The sequence below is a fragment of the Dreissena polymorpha genome, chromosome 11 (genome assembly GCF_020536995.1).
Source record: "Dreissena polymorpha isolate Duluth1 chromosome 11, UMN_Dpol_1.0, whole genome shotgun sequence".
In the NCBI taxonomy this organism is placed as follows: Eukaryota; Metazoa; Mollusca; class Bivalvia; order Myida; family Dreissenidae; genus Dreissena; species Dreissena polymorpha.
In genome coordinates, this window is record NC_068365.1 from 70583297 (window position 1) to 70609718 (window position 26422).

Below are 26422 nucleotides of genomic sequence, written 5' to 3' on the forward strand. Positions count from 1 at the left end.
TTCGAAGGCAAATGCCGATTTAATTTAAAATACAATTAAGCTTATATCATCACATAAACAATCGCACACACTCGCAAACATGCTTAATGACAAATCAATGCTTATTACATTGTTTAATTGAATGCGAGAAAAATTGGGAATTTGCACGAGACCATGGTTTAACATGGTTGTGTTACTCTTTTAACAAGCAAATTCGTTGAATGGATATCCCCGCCAAATAAATTTTGTTTATGGATGTGTGTAGACCTTTGATCTCAATGTGTGACCTTGACCTTAGCCCCTAGGATTATGGGCGTTGAATGTTCACAACCCCCAGATGATTAAGAACAACTATAGAAAGTTTCATTGCATAGTAAAGGAATGACTTAATGATGAATAATTCATCAAATTTGTGATCTTTGACCTCAATGTGTGACTTTGACATTAGCCCCTAGGATTATGGGTGTTGAATGTGAAGCACCCCCAAATGATTGAGAACAACTATGGCAAGTTTCATAGCTCTGGCTCATGTGTTAATGTAGATAAAGCTGTAAGCTTATATTAAAAAGCATTTTTTCAAGATACAAAGGGCCATAACTACGTTAACAGATTTTGTACAATGCCATTTGGCGTGCATCATCCTCTTATCCATATTTATACTCACACCAAGTTTCAATGAAATCTACCAAAGCACTTTCAAAATATGGCTCCAGACGGACGGAGAGACGGACAGATGGACAACGCCAAAACAATATCCCTCCGCCTATGGCGGGGGATTATAAACAATACGGTTATTCAATTCTCCCTCTGTAAATTATACTTCGTGTGCAATTGAGACCAACTAATACATTTGGAATTCCCGCAAATGTTAACACAACAATTATAGATTATATATATATATATATATATATATATATAACTTATATCTGCAACTTGATCGATTTACTGCAATATTTATTTATCGTTTTCATTTCAATGGTGATTTTGTAAAAATAAAGAATTAATGATACTCCAGAGTATAAGGAGAGAAAAAAGTGTGACCGTCCGATAGGCTTTTTATCCCCACGCTTTTAAAAGCATGGGATATTGTATTGATCTCCGCTTTCTGTCCGTCAGTCCTGGCCACTTATAATCTCCTCCTACACTATTAGCACAAGAACCTTGAAACTTACACTAAAAAAAAGTCATGGAAGCTATGAGCATATGTGCGACGGTGACGGCGACGGAATTTTGATCTGACCCCTGGACCATAAGTTATGGGTTAATAAATGGGTGAAATTGGTAAAAAACTCATTTTACTAACAACATGCGACCCACATGATAATAGCTTTAGACCCAGGGATCATATAAAAATTCCAAATAGTGCACCGTCGCACATATGCTTATTGCTACCATGTGTGCAAGTTTCAAGGTTCTAGTGCTAATAGTGTAGGAGATAGTGCCCGACCATGCCCACCCAAAATTTTGTTTAAGCATAACTTCTTCATTTATTCACCAATTGACTTTAAATTAATACTGGACATCTCTTATGAAAACCCGGTCTATCTCGACCACCCATGTCCACATTACCCACCCCAGGGCCATTGATAAAGGTAAAGGCAGCTTGGTCCCCGTCCTCTTTCAAATTTATCGAGAGGTCCACCGGTACTACTTCCTAATTTTTTTTCGTACCCATTTTTTTTCGTTCCCATTTTCTTCGTTCCCATTTTCTTCGTACTAGTTTTTTTCATACCCAAATTTTTGTTTGAACCCAAATTTTTTTGGACCCAATTATTTTTCCCAAATTTTTTTCATACCCAAAATTTGTTTCACGCCCACATTTTTTTTTTGGTACCCAATTTTTTTTTTCCCAAAATTTTTGTTTTGTACCCAATTTTTTTTTTCCTATCCAATTTTTGTTTCGTATCGAAATTTTGTTTGGCATTATTTTTTCATACCCATTTATTTTTTGTACCCAAATTTTTTTCGTACCCAATTTTTTTTCTGGTTTAACATAACTTCTTCATTTATTCACCAAATTAGTACTGAACATCTCTTATGACAAAAAAGTCTATCTCGACCATCCATTTTCACATTACCCACCCCGGGGCGCCACCAACATAGGCCTTGCCCATCCAAAATTGCCTTTTAATGTAACATCTATTCGGCCTGGGGTATGCGTCGGCCTCTGCCGCGCCATTTTTCTAGTTATTATAGTGATAACTAAACAATTAAACCAAATCCTATACAAACAGGACAACACATGTAAGACAACAATCAACAACGAATTCAATATATGAACAACATTATTACAATCCAATAATCATGAATCACCGACCGATACAAAAAATCTTGTTTGTGACTATAAAAATTATTTGTAACTATAACAATTTATAATATACACAATAATTGTGTTTCTCACAACTCCAAAAATTCAATAATATGTGTGTTTATCTAAAAAGTGCATAAAATAGTAAACATAAATAAATAAACTGCGTTGAAGTGTAAAATAATAACTCTTGTAACGCATTCTTAACCCTTTCAGTGCAGGAACCGAATTTTGAAGGCCTTTGCAAACAGTTTGGATCCTGATGAGACGCCACAAAACGTGGCGTCTCATCAGGATCCAAACTGTTTGCTATTCTGATAGTATTCTTGGAAAAAAATCAAAGAAAATGCTAATTTTAGAAATTCAGCAGACGAAATTTTAGCAGACGACAAATTTCCCAGCATGAAAAGGGTTAAGCTGATATACAGATATACAAATGTACATGGCTTTCAAGTTTTTTTTATATATATGCGGCTTTCATTTATATGAATATATATATAAATGCGGCGTTCATGCTTTCATTTTCTCATCCCCATATCCGCAGCTTTTAAAAAATGATATGATTGCATGTTATTATCGATATAGAAGCTTATGAATGGAATGCAAACGAAATTATAACAAGATATATTTGTGAAACACAATGTCCCCCTTCCATATATATTTGACCTTTGACCTTGAAGGATGACCTTGTCCTTTCACCACTCAAATTGTGCAGCTCCATGAGATGCACATACATGCCAAATATAAAGTTGCTATCATAAATATTGCAAAAGTTCTGGCCAATGTTAAAGATTGACGCAAACAAACAAACAGACAGGGCAAAAACAATATGTCCCCCAGTATAGACTGGGGGACATAAAAATCATAAACGACCAATACAAAGCAGTAAGTAGAACCCTTTTGCAGTTACGTAAGATAATGATTAAGATACGTCATCAAGAAATCCGTCACTAGTCGGAGTCCATTAATCACAACTCCAGTCGAACAAATGAGATCATAAATGCTCAAACTGTACACTCCAAACACATAACAGGAATGTCTCATACATTTCAACAGGAAAATCAGTCAGCTATGGACAGTCTTTTTTATTATAGTTGCATAAAAATATTGGTAAAACGCCATAGAAATGTTGTTAATTTCTTACCCTTCATATTAATTTAAAATATAATATGTGTAGAAATAATAAAGAATACCGATTTTGTATATGATCAGCAGATCTTAATGATATGAAATAACAATACATGTATATTACATGATCACAAAACTAAATAGTACATGCATAATATATGGTAGAAACTAAATCAAAGGGAAAATAAAGCTCCTTGTAGCATACTTGAATATTGGAACTAATTAATTTCTATATTATTTAAATGGGACTTGTTCACAGATTCCCACATTTGTTATTTGAAGTTCTTCATTATATTGTTCTAATTGATGCATGCAAAAACGGAACAAAAAAGCTCCATTTCAAAATAAGAAAATAATTTAAGAAAGAAACAAAAAAGATAAAAACTTTTCCCCCCCCGCCTGGGCTCGAATCACTGACCATAGGATTAAATGCTATCGCTAACACCAATCGGCAATCAGTGCTGTTAAAAAACATACTACAATTGATACTTTATATAAGCAATCCACGTTTTTTGACAAAACATAAACACAACAAAAAACGCCACAAAATCATTAATTTGTTTCGTTTTTTTAACGCTTTATGATTTTATTAATATTCTTATGATGGTTCCTCATTTACCAAATTCCATTATCAGTATTGTAGAATTGTATATAGTTCTACATGAGTGGCATAAAGTTATGCATTAAGGTATTGAACTGCAAAGAGAATTTACAATATCAAACATTAGTTACATGGAATATCGTGGAGTTAAAAATCGCTCGACCATCTTAAAGAACACAGTTTATGACACTTCCATTAAATATATTATTCAAATATAATTTGTTGTACACATGAATTTTAATGATATCCAACACCACAGAAGCGTTATATATACAATATATTCGTGTATGAGTAAGGGAAATAATTCACAAAGTATGCTAAAATCACATTAATCATGTACCTGAAACTGCGACCATGAAAATTGTCGCTTAAATATCATTAAACAAGATAAACCAATTGGAATTTATTACACCAAAACTATGCGGAATTTATCTGTATGGTACGCACATATTCATGCCTCTTCATGGCTTGTATAAATAGGCCTCTTCAATTGAGAAACAAATAAGAATTTTTATTTGAATGTCGTCTATAAATAATTTCATAAAATAAATTGGTGCCTTTTTACTAAAGTTAAATATGTTCAACAACTGTTTTATCAAGTATAGAGAAAATGAAAATCATACAATATAAATAAAACAGAAAACAAATATAAATATAGCAAAAAACGCTAAGCACTAAACAAAATGAAGCGAAAATGAGTCCCTTTTAAGTTTGGGAATACCTGTGTTACTGTTTAATCCCTGAATGCCGCATAAAATCTTGTAAACCACAAGATGACGGACAAAACAGAACATTACATAACAATTGTAATCACACACCGTAAATATAAAGTTACATATAAAATATCATCACATGTTATAAAATGGTTAGATGTACGTAAAATTGCAAAAGTTGAGATTTCTGTTAAATTGATAAAATATAATCTAAACCATGCATTGCTTTCATAAATATTAAGATTAGCTGTAGTTGTTAAATGATTCAATAACAATGGAATGAACAAAAAAGACTGCTATAAAAGCTAATTTCTGAAATAGTTATGGTTGTTTCCTATCTGTTGAAGCTTTTTAGCTAACCTTGCTTCATATACACTTAACCATTTCAGTGCTGGAACCGAATTTTGAAGGCCTTTGCAAACAATTTGGATCCAGATGAGACGCCACAGAACGTGGCGTCTCATCAGGATCCAAACTGTTTGCATATCTGATAGTATTCTTTGAAAAAAATCAAAGCTTATTTTAGAAATTCAGCCGATGACATTTTAGCAGACGACAAATTTCCCAGGATGCAAAGGGTTAAACAAGTGATGTCACTGAAAATGACTATTGCCCCGGAAGTATTGTTTTGACCCAAGGGTTACCTTCCCATGAGTAGTAAACACCCAAGGTGCATTTATAACAAAAAATCAATGAAGGGCAATAACTCAATTTCAAAGAATTTGAAAGAGTAATGCTTTCTTGTAATACAAAGTTTCTCTCAAAGTATTGTATTATTATATTATAATTTGTGTCCCTTAAATATTTTTTGTGTGCTGCCAAAAAATGAAGAAAAGACAAATAACTCCAAAACCTACTGTAGAAAGAATAACGGGTTTTGAAACTTTCTCTCCATGTCCTCTATTCATTGACCCTGCTATGTTTGAAAAACTTTAACTATTATGTTCTGAACACGAAAATTAACTTAAGTCCTATAACTCTGTAAATTCTAAAGACAGATATGGTTCTTGTACTCTGCGCTGTCCCTTAAGACCTTCTGTCAGTATTTTAACCAATTCAATAATTATATGAAGCAGTTTTCAACCAATTAAAAAATTCCTGAACTATGCTCCGCACAAGAAGCTGACAGACTGACGGGCGGGCTACTATATGCCACCATTTTGTTGTATACAAATCATCAAACACTGAACATATACATGTATTCAAAATATACAGAATAAGCCGAATAACATCTCATTCACACCAGCTACATTTTACCCTGCGGCCGGTTTGATTTTTTCTTTGACTACAAGGCCTTCTGTTTACATAAGTTCCAAGCTCATACCGGTTGTGTTAATGGACATGAAAATAGCTCCACTCTAAGGAATAAATATAATTCACTAACAAAGAAACCAACCTGTATTCTCGACATAATATTACCTAGTGGTTTAAAGACCCGCTTTAACAATAAGTGAATACATGTTGATCTATTTGAAATGATTCTCGTCAAAAACATACAGCATGTATGCATAAGGCACTAATGAACAGCCCGACTGCTTGTTAACAAAAACAAGAGCACGGCATAGCTGGTGCCAACGCTCAGCTGCGGGTGCAGTTTTGAATAAATGAAAGCTTGTCAGAATATTTTTTTTTAGAGGTCACAGTGGCCTTGACCGTTGACCTTGTGACCCAAAAATAGGGGCATGTAGAAATCATCAAGGCGCAGCTACATATGAAGTTTCTAAGTTGTTAGTGGAAGCACTTTGATTTTAGAGCCAATGTTAAGGTTTAAGCACAGCGGACAGGGGACAAGCTGGCTATGACAATACCTCGGGTTTTCTCCGAAAACAGCCGAGCTTAACATTCAAATTTCAAGATCATAAAAAAGGAAACAGCGAGAACCCTGTAAGTTGCACTTCATAATCATTTAGATACGTTGCGACTATTCTATGTCAAGATTCCTATACGATCCAGCTAAACAGTCCACCGTTGTCTCTTTCGATGTTTCTGATTTTCCAGTCGATTTAACCAAGCAATACTTTGCTTCAGAGTCAAAATGGGAATCGGAGTCCATCAGGGTTTTCATCCAATCCTGAAATAAACATGCAACATTAACCCTTTGCATTGTGGGAAATATGTCGTTTGCTAAAATGTTGTCTGCTGAATTTCTAAAATTAGCATTTTCTTCATTTTTTTCAAAGAATACTGTCAGAATAGCCAACAGTTTGGATCCTGATGAGATGCCACGTTCTGTGGCATCTCATCTGGATCCAAACTGTTTGCAAAGGCCTTTAAAATTCGGTTCCAGCACTGAAAAATTTAAGGGATTTCATAAAATATGGAAGTAAAATTTCAAAAATAACGGTTCTCACTCAATCCTTAAATACATATATGGAGAACCTTCATTTGGTGAATTAACAAATACATGCGAGAACCAAATTAAAATATATTTATTATATAAAGTGATAGAAGGAGAGAATTAGAAACAACTTGGTGTACATTGTTAGTTTTACTCTTGCATGAATTTTCAAGGTTTTTGCAAATCCCACTTATTGGGAGGTACATTGTACAATCAAAGCTGACCCATTCAAAAGTGATCAGCAGTACAAGACAAGTGTTCTACCAGAAATGTGATTTCTGGTGACATCAGGGTGACATTCGTGGAGAACAATTCCCTACCCCCCTTAAAGGATTCAATAAACTCTTCATTTTTTAATAGATAAATGGAAGTAAATAACCATTGGTAAAATTATTTTGACAATGAAAGGGAAAAAACTATCTGAAAGGAGGAGAAATCACCCCCCTGACTAAGCAAACCTCGTTGGAAAAAGGCGGCCCTTGGCCTCCATAGTCCGATGGCAAGTGTTCCTCGTCAATATACTCTTTCAACTCGTGGTACTTGTTGCCATGGAAATGTACCTGTGTTGACCAATCATGGGTTTATATGTGTAGTGCAAAAAACACACATTGTTCATTGCATAATCCAATCTATTGAGTGTTAACCCTCGTATAAACTACTAAAAGAACGTGGCAATTAATTTCTGACAATCGGTTCAATGTGTGAATATTAACTTTTCGAAAGTAAGTGTGGCTAAAAGCAGTTGCTAATGGAATATAGGAATACTATGTAGGAAACATTAAACTCTGGAAACATTATAAGAATTAAACAAGGGCTGTTTGTAAAACATGCATGCCCCCCATATGGGCTGTCCGTTGTAGTGGCAGGCATTGTGTGAATACGTTTTTTGTCACTGTGACCTTGACCTTTGACCTAGTGACCTGAAAACCATAGCGGTCATCTGCGAGTCACGATCAATGTGCCTGTGAAGTTTCATGATCCTAAGCAAAAGCGTTCTTTAGTTATCAGCCGAAAATCATTTTACTATTTCGGGTCACCGTGACCTTGACCTTTGTCCTTGTGACCTCAAAATCAATAGGGGTCATCTGCGAGTCATGATCAATCTACCCATGAAGTTTCATGATCCTAGGCGTATGCATTCTCGAGTTATCATCCGGAAACCATTTTACTATTTCGGGTCACCGTGACCTTGACCTTTGACCTAGTGACCTCAAAATCTATAGGGGTCATCTGCGAGTCATGATCAATCTACCCATGAAGTTTCATGATCCTAGGCGTATGCGTTCTTGAGTTTTCATTCAAAAACCATTTTACTATTTTGGGTCACCGTGACCTTGACTTTTGACCTAGTGACCTCAAAATCAATAGGGGTCATCTGCGAGTCATGATCCATGTACCTATGAAGTTTCATGGTCCTAGGCCCAAGCGTTCTTGAGTTATCGTCTGACAACCACCTGGTGGACGGACCGACAGACCGACCGACATGAGCAAAGCAATATACCCCCTCTTCTTCGAAGGGGGGCATAAAAAACTAAAATAAAATAAACATCTTGAAGTCTTAAATTTATTGCAATTGACCAATTGCCTGTAAATCTCCTGACAATACAAAGGGAGAAACATTCAACATTCAATATATATTAAGCATTAATGCAATTTGACTGTGACACTTAAACAAGAACTTAATTAATATTAAATCACAAAAGCATTGCTGAATTTTATGTCAAAAAACTTTTAATGCATCATATACTTCTCAAAATTTGCTAAGGATCACTTTTTATTTTCACATTATCTTCAATTTAATTTAATCTAAAGTGTCATTTTGCAGGTTTTGATATTAGAATGTGTGTTTTTGATTTTATTTTTATGTATTGATTTATCATTGATACTTGATGCTGGCTGAATCTAGCTAGGGGTGAACTTCAAATTACACATACTATAAAAAGTGATCCTTAGCAAATTTTGAGTAGTATATAATAAAATGCATTTGTAAAAAAAGTTAACTCACTCTGCTAAGAATCTTTTCCTTCAGGAATGGTTTCATTATTGCAAATATGTAGTCGAACACAGCGGGCTCATTCAGGTAATGAATCCCTTTGAATCGCATGGGGAAACAGTCCTGAAAACAGATGCTTTAGAGTTCAAAAGAGATGGATACATTTATGGGTAACAATTTGAGCCCTGAAACAGACTCCACGAAAACACAGAAAGATCTTTTTGATAATATGCCTTTTAAGGTTGGATTTTACAATATGCCTTCTAAGGTTGCATTTTACAATATGTCTTTTAAGGTTGGATTTTACAATATGCCTTTTAAGGTTGCATTTTACAATATGCCTTTTAAGGTTGCATTTTACAATATGCCTTTTAAGGTTGCATTTTACAATATGCCTTTTAAGGTTGGGTTTTAAGATATGTCTTAAATGTTGGATTTTACAATATGTCTTTGAAAGTAGGACTTAACAATATATCTTGAAAGGTTGGATTTTACAATATTTCTTATGAGGTTGGATTATGTCGGAAAGTCGATCTATATGTCATACAACGCTTGCTTCTTGTGAACAGTCAAACATTTCCTACCACGATGTGTCTGTTTCTTGGTAAGATTAATTCACTTAACCGATGCACAAGTTGAAAAGAGGTTTTCAGAAAGCCATAAGAAAGTGCAATAAAATGCTCACTAAATACACAGTCTGAATAAATCATCAACAATTGATTTGGCAACAAGCAGTTTCTGAAACTTTAATCTGATTTTGTATTTTTGTTGTAACATTTGTTTGAATTATGGTAGGTTTCGTGGAATCTGATAAAGGCATTTTGCAATAATAAATACATCATTTATTCTTGAAAAAGTCTGAACATTACATTTAATTATATTTACTTTAAGGATAAAATTCATACAGCCGCTATTGTTTATGACATGATATTTTAGTATTTATTAACATGTCTTTTAATTATTAACATCGGTAGTTAGATAACATGCAACCGTTTATATTTATTATTAATCAATGTTATTCAATCATTAGCATACTGACCTAAAGTGTTATAGCTTAGTAATGGAACATACAAATATGAAAGTTAACCTATTAAAATATAAATATGTTATTAACCCTTTGCATGCTGGGAAATTTGTCGTCTGCTGAATTTCTTAATTTAGCATTTTCTTTGATTTTTTTTCAAAGAATACTATCAGAATAGCAAACAGTTTGGATCCTGATGAGACACCACATTCTGTGGCGTCTCATCTGGATCCAACTGTTTGCAAAAGCCTTCAAAATTCGGTTCCAGCACTGAAACGGTTCATGTTATACTGTAATACACAGAAAAACATTTCCGACACTCGTAGTCATTGCATACTGGATTTTAATAAACCCAATCACACAAATAAGAAGGCTAGAACAGGCGTGCTTACGAACACATTATGATTGACCTTGTTTTTACTTGTTTAACCCTTTGCATGCTGGGAAATTCGTCGTCAGCTAAAATGTCGTCTGCAGAATTTCTAAAATAAGCATTTTCTTCAATTTTTTTTCCAAAGAATACTATCAGAATAGCAAACAGTTTGGATCCTGATGAGACGCCACGTTTTGTGGCGTCTCATCTGGATCCAAACTGTTTGCAAAGTCCTTCAAAATTTGGTTCCAGCACTGAAAGAGTTAATGAAATAGTTTGAAATGACAATTGATGTAAGACCATATATATCCATTGAAAACACAATTTAATTACTGAATACTTATGTAAGATATAGAAAACAATGATACCAAAGTCAAGAAACACTATCAGGTCAGATATTCTCGCTTTCATTCAGTACTTTTACAGCAGTACAACAACAAATGAATACACATAATGGTAAAAACTTGAGTCACCGCCATGGAACGGCTCGTGCTAATCATTGGGAGTTATAAATTAACAATAATACCAAATATTCAATCACAAACCAAACGCTAAAATCTAAAATGATCTCAATCAACGCATTATCTAATCGAAGGATAAACTAGCAACAAGCAGCTTAGAATAAAGGATGATTAAGGCAAAAGTATATAAAAGATGCTTAGTATCAGTATATACGTGCAAAAAGGCATGTATATACATTTGGTGCAATCAATCGTGCAAATTACGAACTACAACTAAAGCTTATGTGCAAAGACTGTTGATGTAAAGTCAGAAATAGACATAAAACTGTCATAAACATCTAAAACATGCATTATAATCCCTTAATGCCTAGTTAACCTGTGGACTTTGTGAGAAACAAATCAGCAGCTATATATAATTCAACACTAATATTAAGTATGCATTATGTGTGGTGCTAATATAGAGTATACAGTATTTTACAATTAAGGAATAAATAATATGGGTCGCGATCTGAGAAAAGGGGGTTTAACCCTTTGCATGCTGGGAAATTTGTCGTCTGCTAAAATGTCGTCTGCTGAATTTCTAAAATTAGCATTTTATTAGATTTTTTTCCAAAGAATACTATCAGAATAGCAAACAGTTTGGATCCTGATGAGACACCACATTCTCTGGCTTCTCATCTGGATCCAAACTGTTTGCAAAGACCTTCAAATTCGGTTCCAGCACTGAAAGAGTTAATGCTTGAAGTGTTGTCCCAGATTAGCATGTGTATTCTGCAGAAGCTAACCAGGGACGACAATTTCCGCATACTAGTAATCTAGATTTTTGCTAAAAAATAATTTCTTTAAACAAAATATATCATAAAAGCGGAAAGTGTCGTCACTGATTAGCCTGTGCAGACTGCGCAATTTACGCACATGCATCAAACCCTCTTTTCACAGAGCGAGATTAAAATACCAATACCTCCATCGCCTTGAACATCTTTTTGGCATAAAAAGGTTTTATTTTCTTTGTCTGTTTCCATCCCATGTGTTTTAGATCAGCTAAGAGAATAATGCCGCAAATTTGGATCTCCTCTTCCTCCTTTGAATAATTAAAAACAATCAACTGAAAACTAAAAGTTCATATCATACACCAAAGTCGCTTTTAGATGTTTCCAATGAATGTATGTTAAGGATCCCGTTTGCCGCAGATGTCGAAGACCTCCAAGGGGAAAATACGAAAATAAAATGTAATTAAACTATATTGACTCCCAGAAACTGTTGATATGATCCAGATATTGACTCCCAGAAACTGTTGATATGATCCAGATATTGACTTCCAGAAACTGTTGATATGATCCAGATATTGACTGCCAGAAACTGTTGATATGATCCAGATTTCGTTTACGTGAAGTTCCTTATAAGATTTTCACAAGGTTTGATTACAAAGGTGATGCTCCCCAAGGTTTGATTACAAAGGTGATGCTCCCCAAGGTTTGATTACAAAGGTGATGCTTTGCAACGCAACGATACCAGGTTTTCGAAGTTTAAGATTTATATTTACTACCCCAAATTTAACAAGACTATTGTCAAGCAATTTAAGTCCCCTACCGGCTCCACCATTGTCAGAAATTCCATATTTTTTTTAAATATATTTGTTGCCATAGCGACCAAATTTTTTTATTTAGGAACAAAATGAAATGACGTGCATAATGTCCATATTGCCATGTATCCATGTTTCAAGTTTCATGTAAAAATATTAAAAACTTTAAAAGTTATTGCAGATCCAGAAAACCACCATTTTCAGCAGTATTTCTAGTCTATTTGTTGCCATAGCAACCAGAATTTTTGAAGTCGGAACAAAATGAAATGACGTGCATAATGTCCAAATTGCTATATATCCATGTTTCAAGTTTCATAAAAAAAATATCAAGAACTTTAAAAGTTATTGCAGGATCCAGAAAAACCACCATTTTCAGCAGTATTTGTAGTCTATTTGTTGCCATAGCAACCATAATTTTTGACGTAGGAACAAAATGAAATGACGTGCATAATGTCCATATTTCCATTTATCCATTTTCCAAGTTTCATGAAAAAATAGTAAGAACTTTTAAAGTTATCACAGGATCCAGAAAAGTGTGACGGACGGACAGAGACAAAACCATAAGTCTTCTCCAGTGAAACCGGTAGGGGACTAATAACCATGAGTTTCAGCTTCCTCGAAAGCCTGGTTTGAACAAAAAACACTAGCAAAAGGCATATTTTGCAACATAAACATACATTTTGTATTCTACAGAACAACATCAAAAATCAAAATGAAAACACACTACTCTTTCTCACTAGCCATGTTTATTGCAACGAAATTGGGTCTGATGTAAAATTAAGTTACTAAACTGAGATATTATTAGAATCAAATCTTGCTTATTACTTATTAAGTCCCAAATTTAATGTTTGTACTTGACTATTGATGCCTTGATTAAAAAAAATATATTCTAAATGTTAACATTCCCAACGGTAGCAACACAACACAAAACAGGCATGTGACATACAGGGAGCAGGATCATGTGACTTTGTGGGGTTCACAATTGAACGTTAATGGATGAAACACCGGAATAAGGTGATTTTCTTCAAATAACTTCTAATACAATGTTTCTTAATAATTTTAACTAGAGTATAAAAGACCGTTTTTATGCTGCTTATGGCAATGTTAAATACATGTACATCAGAATTACGTTATTAAATAAACCTGTATCTTTGGCCAAAAATTTGATGTGTAACACATTCATATTCACGTTTATGCTGCACGCAACATGAAATTTTGGCAAAGATTTGAAATGCATTCAATGATTTATTTTTAAAACTCAACATATCGGCACAAAATGCAAGAAAAACTTCTATGGACTAAAGATTTTGCAAATTTATTTCAATAACTTGAGATATGTGCCACAATAAAGTCTTCATGGTGTGTTTACATTCTGTCCAGCCCGTGTGAAAACCTCTATGAATCTGCTTGATCCTGCACCCTGTACAGCCAGGCCCCGTGTTCACAAAACGATTTTGCAATCAAAAATCGATTTTAACTGACATCGATTTTCATTTTTGCCTATCAACTACAATGGAAATCCATTTTCAATGACAAGCAAAATCGATTTTCGATTGCAAATAATGTTTTGTGAACACGGGGCCAGATTTAAGGGGAAAACTTTCGATATAAATTTACAGTCTTTTAATTAAATTACAGCCTTTTGATAAAAAAACTGACCAAACTGCTTTAAGTGGGAATTTGCATCGAAGACTGGCAAAGACAACGATCCATTAAGGCTATTACTGATGACACACTTTTGGTAATTTTAATTTGACATGCGCTTAAATAGTATAAACAATCCTGTAAAATATTAGTAAAGGCACTCACCTGAGAAACCAGGTAGAGAAGAAGGGATTGTTTGCAAGGTTTCAAAATAGGTTTATATGGAAAACTGCCCCAACAGCAATGTTTTTCAACATACCAAAATCATTTTTAAAGCCAACCTAGATATATACAATGTTTATATGTTTTGTTCAAGAATCACAATAGCCTTTTTGAATGTGACTGCGAGAGTGCGCAAACTGTTCACTACATAAACAATATCAGGAAAATTCACAGCCTCATGACATTAAGGTTTTTTATTGGAAAAGTACCAAACCTTGCTTAACCCTTTGCATGCTGGGAAATTTGTTGTCTGCTAAAATGTCGTCTGCTGAATTTCTAAAATTAGCATTTTCTTTGATTTTTTTCATAGCATACTATCAGAATAGCAAACAGTTTGGATCCTGATGAGACACCACGTTCTGTGGCGTCTCATCTGGATCCAAACTGTTTGCAAAGGCCTTCAAAATCCGGTTCCAGCGCTCAAAGGGTTAAATTAATCATTAGAATAAATGTTCAGAACATGGTTCATAAAAACTGCGCAAACAAATGTGAAATCTACGCTGTTCAGAAACGCGTTTTCTCTAATTTGACCGAATGACCTAGTTTTTGACTACACAGGACACAGTTTTGATCTCATTCCGTATATCTTTAACCCTTACAGTGCTGGAACCGAATTTTGAAGGCCTTTGCAAACAGTTTGGATCCAGATGAGACGCCACAGAACGTGGCGTCTCATCTGGATCCAAACTGTTTGCTATTCTGATAGTATTCTTTGAAAAAAATCAAAGAAAATGCTAATTTTTAGAAATTCAGCAGACGACATTTTAGCATATGACAAATTACCCAGCATGCAAAGGGTTAAGACAAATGTTTGCATGAACTGACCCAGTGATTAACTTGGCCAAGATATGATTGGAACTTATGTTTTTATCAAATTTCATGAACAGTAGGCAATAAAAGTGACATTTTAATATTGCCCACATGCTTTTGCTTTTATTTAACCCTTTGCATGCTGGGAAATTTGTCATCTGCTAAAATGTTGTCTGCTTAATTTCTAAAATTAGCATTTTCTTCGATTTTTTTTTCAAAGATAAAATTAGCATTTTCTTCGATTTTTTTTTTCAAAGAATACTATCAGTATAGCAAACAGTTTGGATCCTGATGAGACACCACATTATGTGGCGTCTCATCTTTATCCAAACTGTTTGCAAAGTCCTTGAAAATTCGGTTCCCGCACTGAAAGAGTTAACCTAATAACTCAGTTGTTTGCCCCACATGACACAGTTTCAAACTCTACTGAGCTATAAGTGGGGGAAATCTTCTGACAAAGTTTCATGAAGATTGGGCCATAAATTGCAAATTCTGCTGATCTCTTCTTACCAAGTATAATAAGGAATGGGCCATACATTCTGCCTCTAGAGTGTTCATAAATGCAAATGTTGACAACGCACGACAAAAAAAAGAACGAGGACAACAGACTATCACAAAAGCTCAATATGAAAACGTTGGGCTCAGATGAGCTTAAGATTGTATGCATATGTCTGTGATCTTTTGCGAATCACCTGCTAGGTCATCATGGTCCAAACCGTAATGATTGAGTTATAGGGTATATAGAGAAAGACTGAGTAACATAACGCCAGGTCCATATATGGTCAGCCAAAACAAAATTCCGCTCACTGGCGTTACCTGTAAAATGCTTGAAATCCGTTTAGCATAAAATGGCGATATAGTTTTGGCGTGTGAGAAGCCCATTCCGTTTAGATCCAAACACATGATTACCCCAGCAACCTGTGTGTCTTCTTCCTGTGTTTGATACACAGCAACGTAACATGGGGCTAAAGTTGGATTCATCATTGAAAATGGTAGACCTTGATGACTGAACATATGGTTGTTATATGCTGCAATGTGCATGAGCAAACAAACAAGTGGTGATAGGTAGGTGTTGCCTCTGTAACTTAAGGTTCCATCGAATAAATTGCTATGTTTAAAGATTTTAAAACTGAAAATACACAATTGTTTCGGTTAATGAAGTGAAAAACTCAGCATGCGGACATTAATTATAAGTTCCCAACCCCAACTCTATATGGGACAGCTGAATGGCGAACACCAATAATCAAATAAACAGATCAGTTATACTATGAACTTTCATAACATGACCTACGCTCCAGGAGTGAAATAACGTAATGCTTAATTTTGTTTATTACACGTGTGTTATTACACTAGTTATATAACTGTGAAATGACTCATTTTTTGACGAAATGACGTCATTATTCCAGCTGATTTCTTAAGTTAAACTATTTTACAATGTGAATAAACGGTGAAAAGAGCATAAAATAACAAGGACTGTTTGTAATCACGCATGCCCCCCAAATGGGCAGTCAGTTGTAGTGGCAGACATTGTGTGAATACGTTTTTTGTCACTATAACCTTGACCTTTGACCTAGTGACCTTAAAATCAATAGGGGTCATCTGCCAGTCATGATCAATGTACCTAACGAAGTTTCATGATCCTAGGCGTAAGCATTCTTGAGTTATCATCCGGAAACCATTTTACTGTTTTGAGTCACTGTGACCTTGACCTTTGACCTAGTGACCTGAAAATCAATAGGGGTCATCTGCCAGTCATAATCAATGTACCTATGAAGTTTCATGATCCTAGGACTAAGCGTTCTTGAGTTATCATCCAGAAACCATCTAGTGGCATACCGACCGACGGACCGACCGACGTGCAAAACAATAAACCCCCTCTTTTTCGAAGGGGGGCATAATAAATTAGCCTTCCAGAAAATTAATTAACCGTGTATAGCACAAGGGCAGGAAAACGGATGTTGGCCTTTGCCATAAAGTGCTGAATTAACAACCTGGCGGCCCATAGGCAGTGAAACTGTTGGGACACACGCCCCAGGCCCTCAGAGTGAAAGAGCAGTGTTGAATCCTATTGCTATTGCAACTTGAAGCATTAGAAGCATATGGTCTTACTTTGTGTCAAGGTGAGCCAAACAAATACCAAAAAAGTCACGAATGTGACAAGATGACGAAACAACTAAACATACATTTGGAGTGTGGAAATTTTAAAATATGCACACCTAAACTGCAATGGACAATTCTTTTCATCCACAAAACTCAAACCACAAGACAAAAAGTGCTGTTGCTAATAGTATTTGCATTTTGCACAAAGTGCATATTACAAATCATGCGTTATTGTAAGTTGCGTGTATGGTGACATATAAAATATCATTCACATCACTCTGAACAATAACATACACATCGTTAGAAAACTTCAAAGAATATGTCTACTAATCTGATAGTAAAATATCAGACAAGAATTTCCACACTACTGTGTTCACAACATTATTTTGACTTTGCAAGACAAGAGCTACTGTGTTCACAATATTATTTTGACTTTGCAAGACAAGAGCTACTGTGTTCACAATATTATTTTGACTTTGCACGACAAGAGCTACTGTGTTCACAACATTATTTTGACTTTGCACGACAAGAGCTACTGTGTTAACAATATTATTTTGACTTTGCAAGACAAGAGCTACTGTGTTCACAATATTATTTTGACTTTGCACGACAAGAGCTACTGTGTTCACAACATTATTTTGACTTTGCACGACAAGAGCTACTGTGTTAACAATATTATTTTGACTTAGCACGACAAGAGCTACTGTGTTAACAATATTATTTTGACTTAGCAAGACAACAGCTTTTAAACCTGCATATATCAGACAAGAATTTCCACACTACTGTGTTCACAACATTATTTTGACTTTGCAAGACAAGAGCTACTGTGTTCACAATATTATTTTGACTTTGCAAGACAAGAGCTACTGTGTTCACAATATTATTTTGACTTTGCACGACAAGAGCTACTGTGTTCACAACATTATTTTGACTTTGCACGACAAGAGCTACTGTGTTAACAATATTATTTTGACTTAGCACGACAAGAGCCACTGTGTTAACAATATTATTTTGACTTAGCAAGACAAGAGCTACTGTGTTAACAATATTATTTTGACTTAGCACGACAAGAGCTACTGTGTTAACAATATTATTTTGACTTAGCAAGACAACAGCTTTTAAACCTGCATAAGACTCGATATCTTCTTTGCATAGAATGGAGACACGCACGTGGCATGACTGAGACCAATATTTGACATATCTATGAACATAATCACTCCTGTAACCTGGGTTAGATCTTCCTGCAGAGGGTGGCGGTAAACAAAAGAGAATACTATGTTAGTAGTGAAAATATATCAGGTCAGAATACCTGAACGACTATCCTGTTGTTTTTTTACAAAATGAATTGTGTTTTTTTTTAAATAAAATTTACTCCAAATACCGTCTTAATTTTAAAACACAATAACAATAAAGGCACAAACACGATAAACATCTAATGATGCCATGAAAACAAGTAAAAAGGTTTTAGGCGATTGTTGCTAAAGATGACTTTGAAATAAGAACAGATCTGAGTGAGGCTGAGTGAGGCTGGCATTATCTGTATACAAAACCCAATTAACATTATTTGTTTTTATCATATCATGGCTTCCTAATTCATAGTGAAAACGGCATGAAATAATGCTGGTTCCTCTATAAGCCTTGTGTTTTTATTTGCTGAATTTGTTTATTTAAACTATGTGACTGTGTAAATTGCAAACCTGTTTACAAACATATAAAGTGCTTTGCAAATAACATCTCATATCCACTTCAATAATAGTTTACACATGTGTACTTATTTTTCTTTGGCTAACTCTGTAAGATCAGGCAAAATGTTCACTTTAAAATATTATTTACTAATAATAATTTAAAATTCAAAACAAACTTATGAATCAATATTTTTCACTAATATTACATTCATTCAAAACAATTGTATGAACAGCATTTTCTCCATAGAATGACATATGCCCCCGATAAACGCTTTGATAGAAGTAATGAGCATTTTTCGAAACCTAAACGCATATTTCGAAACCTAAACGCGGACCCTTAGTTCAAGGTCAAGGTCAAAGGGGTCAAAATTGGTGTGCGTATGGAAAGGCCTTGTCCATATCCCCAGCATACCAAATATGAATGTTACATCTGAAACGACATAGAAGTTATGAGCATTTTTCGAAACCTAAACACAAAGTGTGACGGACAGACAGTCAGACGGTGCGATCACTATATGCCCTCCTTTGGGGGAATAATAAAAAGAACCAGTATAGCTTAAGTTGCAAAATAAAAAAATTAAGTGTATGTACCTCCAAAAGTGTTGTCAGGGTTAAAAAGTTTGTTCTGAAGATGTCATCAATAGGATACTTCGAAGGGTCCCATCTCCCTGAAACAGATACAAATACAACTACTAAAGTCCCATCTCCCTGAAACAGATACAAATACAACTACTAAAGTCCCATCTCCCTAAAACAGATACAAATACAACTACTAAAGTCCCATCTCCCTAAAACAGATACAAATACAACTACTAAAGTCCCATCTCCCTAAAACAGATAAAAATACAACTACTAAAGTCCCATCTCCCTAAAACAGATACAAATACAACTACTTAAGTCCCATCTCCCTAAAACAGATACAAATACAACTACTAAAATTTGATGTCTTCGCGGCCTAGTGCATATGGTGTCCCCTTAGCCATGGGGAGGTCAATGGTATGATCCCCACTGTGGGAGCGTCCATTAGATCACCAACAAAGAAAACTGGTTCCACCCAGAAAACAGACTCAGGAGCATTTAAATAAGGCTTAGGCTTTCAATGCAATCAAGCTTAAATAAATAGGTTTAAGCTTAACTATTGAATACTAGACACATTATACGAGAGAAATTAGCATTATCAACCGTATGTCCTTTATATAAGGCAAATGATTATTAATAAATCTAAAATATACATGCAGCAAAGAATATAAAATAATTAATCATATGTACATTTAACACTAATATTATTGATACCACATGAAAAACAGCAAAAAATATAAAATAATGAATTATATGTACATTTAACCTTACTATCCTTGAAACCACATGAAATACAGCAAATAATATAAAATAATTATATGTACATTTAACCTTACTATCCTTGATACCACATAAAATACAGCAAAAAAAAAAGAAGAAATAATTAATTATAATTTATATGTACATTTAATCTTACTATCCTTGATATACCAAAGAATATAAAATAATTAACTACATGTATTTATACGTTTTAGTTAAAAAAATCATTGATACTGGTGGTCATATTTAGACCGTTTTCATAAAATAATAACTTACCCGGTCTGAACATAATAACCCGCCGCCCTAATTTGTCTCTGTGTGGCAAAACACCAGTTACACCAGCTTCCAGGACATGTTTAATGCTTGCCGGTCGTAGGTTCAAGAACAGTGACTTGTTTTTCTCATCAGCTTTCATCTCGTAGTGTCTGACGAGTAGGTTAAATGCTCGATCGTAATCGAACTTTTTTGCACGTAAAAATCGCAGCAGAAAGGCGTCATCTGTTCTGATTTTTAGCTCTGAAAAATATTAATCTTTGCTGTGGATGCAGCTGGGAAAATTGGTCTGTTGATAGAAACATACTGACCATTAAAAAAGATAAAATTATGAGGAATAAAAGATTGAACTTGGCTTGAAAAAAAAACACAACTGGTACACAATTAGAGTCAGTGCTATTGACACCAAATGCTTTGCCTTGCTCAAAGTCATGGTGTTTCATCTAATAGTAATTTTAATTTGTTAAATATGCATTTAAATAATTAACAGGTCAACAAAGTAATTGTGTATTCTAATACGAAATTGACAATAGAAAAGATAATTGTCATTTGCAAAAAAATGAACAAGTCCCTATAAATCTTAAAAGTGGACAGTTTTAATTACATGTAAACATTTCCCCTAAATGAAGACAGTGAGAACTGTTCTAAAGAATAGCAAATAATGTTCACACTCCCATCAAATTCCTCTGGATAAGCTGCACCACCCCAGGAAAACTGATGCCTGGTGAGCAGCGTAATACCAATCGAGCAGCACGGTGTATTTTCGAATGAACTTACATATGGTAAGTAAATTGAAAAAAAAAATAAGTCCAATTTGAAACAACTGTGAATTAACATTGATAACAAAGGTATTGGCCTACATGTAGAAAAAATCCTGACAAATTTTCTTTAAAAATGAGCAGAATGTGGCTCCTTGAAGTAGAAGATCTGGCAGAATGGGCCATGTTCAGGCATTAAGGGGAGAAAATCTGCTTTAATTTGCAAGCCCTTACAATAATTAAAGGATTTGTACAAACTTACACATGTCTGTCATAACCTCTCAGCAGGGTTTCTCCAGAAAACTATTTATTGTGGAGAAATTTGCGTTTTTGATGACCATGTTTTGAAAACATGGAAACCAAATGGAGAAGACCGGGCCACCTTATGTGAGCAGTGACTTTATAATTCTTTTTCATGACAAAAAAACTAATTGCCACCCATTTTGTTGCAATTTCTTTGCTTTGTAGACACCTATAGTAAGTGTATGTGGGCCAGGTGATCCACAATGGAAAACTGACAGAGGACTTTGAGGTAACTACAGGAGTCCGCCAAGGATGCATGCTGTCACCGATGATCTTCCTGCTTGTGGTGGATTGGGTCATGCGGGAGACAACCAAAACAGGAAAGACCCTAACACAGACCTTGGAGGATCTCGACTTTGGAGTTGACTTGTGCCTGATGTCCCAATGCTTCCAACACATGCAGCAAAAAACAGACAACCTTGCCAGAGAAGCAGCAAAAACTGGACTGCAAATTAACCTCGAAAAGACAGAGACCATGGTCGTGAACAAGAAACAGCAGAGGGGTGACAAAGAGCTCAAGGAGGTGGACTCCTTCACCTACCTTGGCAGCGTTGTGTCAGCAACAGTTGGTTCTGATAACAACATCAAGGCTAGACTTGGAAAAGCCAGATATACCTTCAACATTCTAAGGCCAGTCAGGAAAGCAACATCTCTATCTATCCACACTAAACTCCGGATTTTTAACAGCAACGTCAAGTCTGTCCTGCTCTACGGCTCTGAGACCTGGAGAGTCACTAACACTCTGACCAACAAAATTCAAGTCTTCATTAACAGGTGCCTCCGAAACATCCTTAAGGTCAGATGGACAGACAAAGTCAAGAACACCGACATATGGAAACAGGCAAATCAGGATCCCATCGGACAACAGATTGCATGGCGGAAATGGAGGTCACACCTTGCGAAAACCTCCAGAAGACATCACCCGGCAGGCATTACAGTGGAATCCCCAGGGCAAAAGACGTGTCGGACGTCCTAAGACCACATGGAGGCAATCCTGTGAGGAAGAAATAAAGAACTGTAAAATGTCATGGGGAGAGCTAAAGAAAGCAGCCCAAAACAGAGTACGCTGGAGGACTGTTGCTGAGGCCCTATGCTCCAAAAGGAGCTCAAGGGAATAAGTCAAGTAAGTCATGGAAAAGTATTAGTACCGAGCAAAGTGGGAAAAACTACAGTGATAAACTATAAAACTATGAAATTGGACTTAAAGCTAAGCAAATTCTTGAAATTGACAAGAAAGGGCTTTCCTTTGATGACGTCAAACTGTCGATTCACACATATTGCGAATTTTCGTGAGACTATAAATGATGTCCTTGATTCTTTGTTTACATGAACAGTAAAAAAACAACACCTGCTTACATGAAGACTTTGGATTAAATTATCAAAATAAAAACAAGAGTAATTGCAAACTGTGATTATATTAATTGGTAAGTATCAGTAAAAATACGACGTTTTGTTAGTCGTAAATCAACGATTTTTTTATACAACAACAACAACTATTGCCGCGGGGATCAATCTTCGTTGAATTTCATTATTTTTTTCATGGAATTTCATTATTTTTTTAATGGACCACCTCATAAGTCGATACCGGTTTTTCAATCAAATTTTGGAGGTAAAAAATCTCGACTTATGACTGCGTTTTTACGGTAATATTGGGTCTTTTAATTGCTTGGTATTTAATTGCACAAAGATGTCCAAATGTTCATTCACATGCCTTTTTGCTGAAATATGAAGTTTCGGTGAACATTTTATTTGTTTATTTGTGGATAACGCACTTTTGGAACAAAATAATCCTTTAGGGAATTTTTTGGGCAGCAATTCCGAAATGTGTAATTTTACCTTAATTGGGAATATGCCTTTTACGGGTACCTTATAAAGAACCAAAATAATGGCTGAAATTGTACCTGGTTTTTTGAGGACCATATCCCTGAGTGCTTGAATGTCCCTACTGCGCCATTGTGGTTTCTCATTGAGTTCTTCTTCAGCTTGCTTGATCCTGGCTTCACTCAGCGTACAGACGTACTCTGTGTTTGGGGTGCTGGTGGCCATGATGACCTTGAAAGAATGGTATGGTATTTTGTTGTATTTTATAAGTTGGTCAACCAAAATTCTATTGTATCTTTTTAAATGCAAAATAGATGCCAATTTAGAAAACTTTGTCCAGATTCTTATACAAAACCTATTTGATTGCAATTCACAAAGGAAGAAGTGTCAGTTTTTCTTAAACAATAATAGGCACAACTTCAAGAGAGTGGCATTTACTAAAAGGCATGTACGCTCTATAAAAACCATTTCTCAAGATTTAATTCCTAATCATCAAAACATCTGAAAATGGGTAATTTGACAACCATTCAAATTTATGGCACAACTTACTGTTTAAAAAAGATCAATAGTGGAAAGTGAACTTCATGTACTTAAATACACTCTATTAAAACCATCCTCATGGTTTTAATGCTCTATTTAAGTACATGCATTTTACTTTCAACTATCTTGAAAAAAACAACAACAGAGGTTGCCATGGCGTAATAGATATAAGTGCTTTCCACAGGATTTTTTGCAAGCGCCCCAGGGCTTATAATGGTGGCTTCGGGAGGGGTGTCCCCTCCCTTAGTAGATTTTTTTTATAATTTCACGTAAATTGATGTTCTGTGGTGCGTTAAAACTCCAAGAAAAACAGCGTCAAAAGACTTCATTTGGTGCGCTATGACTCTTAAAGAACCCCCCCAGCTATAATGTCATTTATAAAGACATTTTCTTTTGTTTTTAAACTTTCCCGCAAAGATAGTAAAATCCCGGCTCAAACGATTCCCCAATACATCTGTATCAACCCGACTCTTTCACTGCATCCTTTATACTACTTTTTGAGTTTCTATTCATTACCCAATAATCCCATTTTTAAAAGCACTTTCTGGTAAAACTTGACGATAAAAGTGCTTAATAATTTCTTTTACAACAAACGTTGCCAGTTTTCTTAAGTATCAAATCAATTTTGGCATAAGTGACTACTTATAGATTTGATGAAATATTGCCACTGAACATGCGTAAATTGCTTGACGTGGTGTGTGCTTGATAATACAACGCTCAATACACCCACGCTTTCTATGCACATGACGCGATGTATACATGCTGCATAATTTTCGCGCCCTTTTTATTGAGACTATATTGTTGCGCAAGAATTTTGTGCGCAACATTCAAGCCCCGATATAAGACACTAAATATCAACGGATTGAAATAATATTTACATACCTGTGTAGATAATTCATTTCTCAATAATGTTCCGTAAAAATTATGTAATGACACTTTGAATTTTGCACGCCTGAGCAATTTTAATCCAACCACTATTCAATTTTTCAATATCTCTCGATTCGTTCGCTGTGTAGATATAAATCAATAACACGACCTCGATGTAAAGCATCTGGTTTAAAGTGGAAGAATAAACAGCGTAAAATACAGTTTGCGTTCGTCTGTTGTGGTGCAGAGCGTTACATAGTAAACCAATGTTATACTTTTCTGGATTAATTTAGCATTGTTTTTTTTCTAAATTGACAATTAAAAAGTTCTGAAATAAATTACATCTTTTATTTTTATACTGTACATAAATAATATTGATACAGATCGTACAGTATACCGTCCTATGTAACGTAGAATGTAAGTAACAACACAGACAGAGGTGCGAAAAAGACATGCATAAAAACTTGCTGAAACTTAGAACAGTGAATAGAAACTGCACTATATCTGTTTTGAACATATTTTTATTAAATTGACAAAGATTAGCATACTAGATCTAGTTAGGTAAAAGTCAGTGTTAAAAGCTCATGTTAAATAAAATTATGCGTACACGTTACTCTGTAATGCCTTCTTCTGATTGGTTCATATTCATCAGTTTCATGACATGGCTACAGGTCAGTAATTGTTTACGATTTAAGCAGAAGTTGAACTGAAGAATTTATGCCTTTCTAACTTCGAATCGACGATATTTAAGGTAAAAATGGACTTCTGAATTAAAACTGAATGAGTTGGTAATGTTATTTGCCAATTTTACGCAAATTAATAAAAATTTAAACTTTCTGGTTTCCAACACATAAAAGGTCCTTCAACGATGAGACGTTCCAAAGAATTTAGCCCATATAAAAAGTAACTCTAAATTCTTTGCGTGTCTAATAAATGAGACTAGGATGAGATACTGCCTAACTGTTGGGCTAGCTCTTAGTGACGTGGTAAAAGTGTCTGACTACCACTCTGGCGGTCATGGTTTCAATCCCCGGCCTGAGCTCAGTATTTTCACATTAAAACTCATGGGCTGATCCCAACCGATGAGAACAAGGAATGGGTAGTGTACGTTGTAGTTCAATATTTTCATAGGCAACCCCAATTATTGCTATATTATTTACGTAAAATTATTACTTTATGCATTCTGGCGCTTATTATTATCAAATAATTCCCAATCGCTGTACCAGCAGGTTTGTGTCAAAAAACAACATTATTGACTCCGAGTCGGACACGGTTACCACTTCCTGATCGCGGAATTAAATGACAATTATTAATTTAATATCACCAAATACTTAAATTGTTAATATTGTGGGCAAATATTGAAATTCCTATGATAAAATCATATATATATGGGTTTATATCAACAAATAAAAAATGCATTACGTGTACAAAAGCCTTTAATCAGATCCTGTTTACAGAAATTTTTGTGATGTCAACCGTTAAAGGCTACACACCAGTAAACACCAGTTTGGAGAGGGTTAAATATCACTCATATTATGTCAACAGAAGTATCATTCTGGAT

At 35.0% G+C, this 26422-nt stretch overlaps 1 protein-coding gene across 5 annotated transcripts; it reads right to left on the reverse strand.

Annotated features, from left to right (window-relative positions):
- LOC127850465 (alpha-tocopherol transfer protein-like) lies at window positions 1–26356 on the reverse strand. Of its 5 annotated transcripts, XM_052383517.1 has the most exons (9): window positions 26284–26326; window positions 25469–25526; window positions 23535–23685; window positions 20576–20815; window positions 19553–19629; window positions 11880–11999; window positions 9073–9183; window positions 7526–7627; window positions 1–6800 (listed from the first exon to the last, which is right to left on the reverse strand). In XM_052383517.1, the coding sequence occupies exons 3-9, from the start codon at window positions 23677–23679 to the stop codon at window positions 6651–6653; spliced, it is 945 nt and encodes a 314-aa protein (XP_052239477.1). In that variant the 5' UTR covers window positions 23680–23685; window positions 25469–25526; window positions 26284–26326; the 3' UTR covers window positions 1–6650. The 5 variants fall into 5 exon arrangements, with proteins under 5 accessions (XP_052239477.1, XP_052239476.1, XP_052239475.1 ...); XM_052383516.1 differs by lacking the exon at window positions 25469–25526 and having other exon boundaries at window positions 26284–26356; XM_052383515.1 differs by lacking the exons at window positions 11880–11999; window positions 25469–25526; window positions 26284–26326 and adding exons at window positions 15993–16109; window positions 26035–26215.
- Window positions 26357–26422: the final 66 nt, after the last annotated feature.

Bases quoted from the DNA above. Each gene is read 5' to 3' on its own strand.
- LOC127850465 (XM_052383514.1), bottom strand. The intron at 9,184-11,879 runs GTATTGGTATTT...ATCTGTTTTCAG, and splicing joins AGATGTTCAAGGCGATGGAG to GACTGTTTCCCCATGCGATT. The intron at 6,801-7,525 runs GTTTGCTTAGTC...TGTTTATTTCAG, and splicing joins GGCCGCCTTTTTCCAACGAG to GATTGGATGAAAACCCTGAT.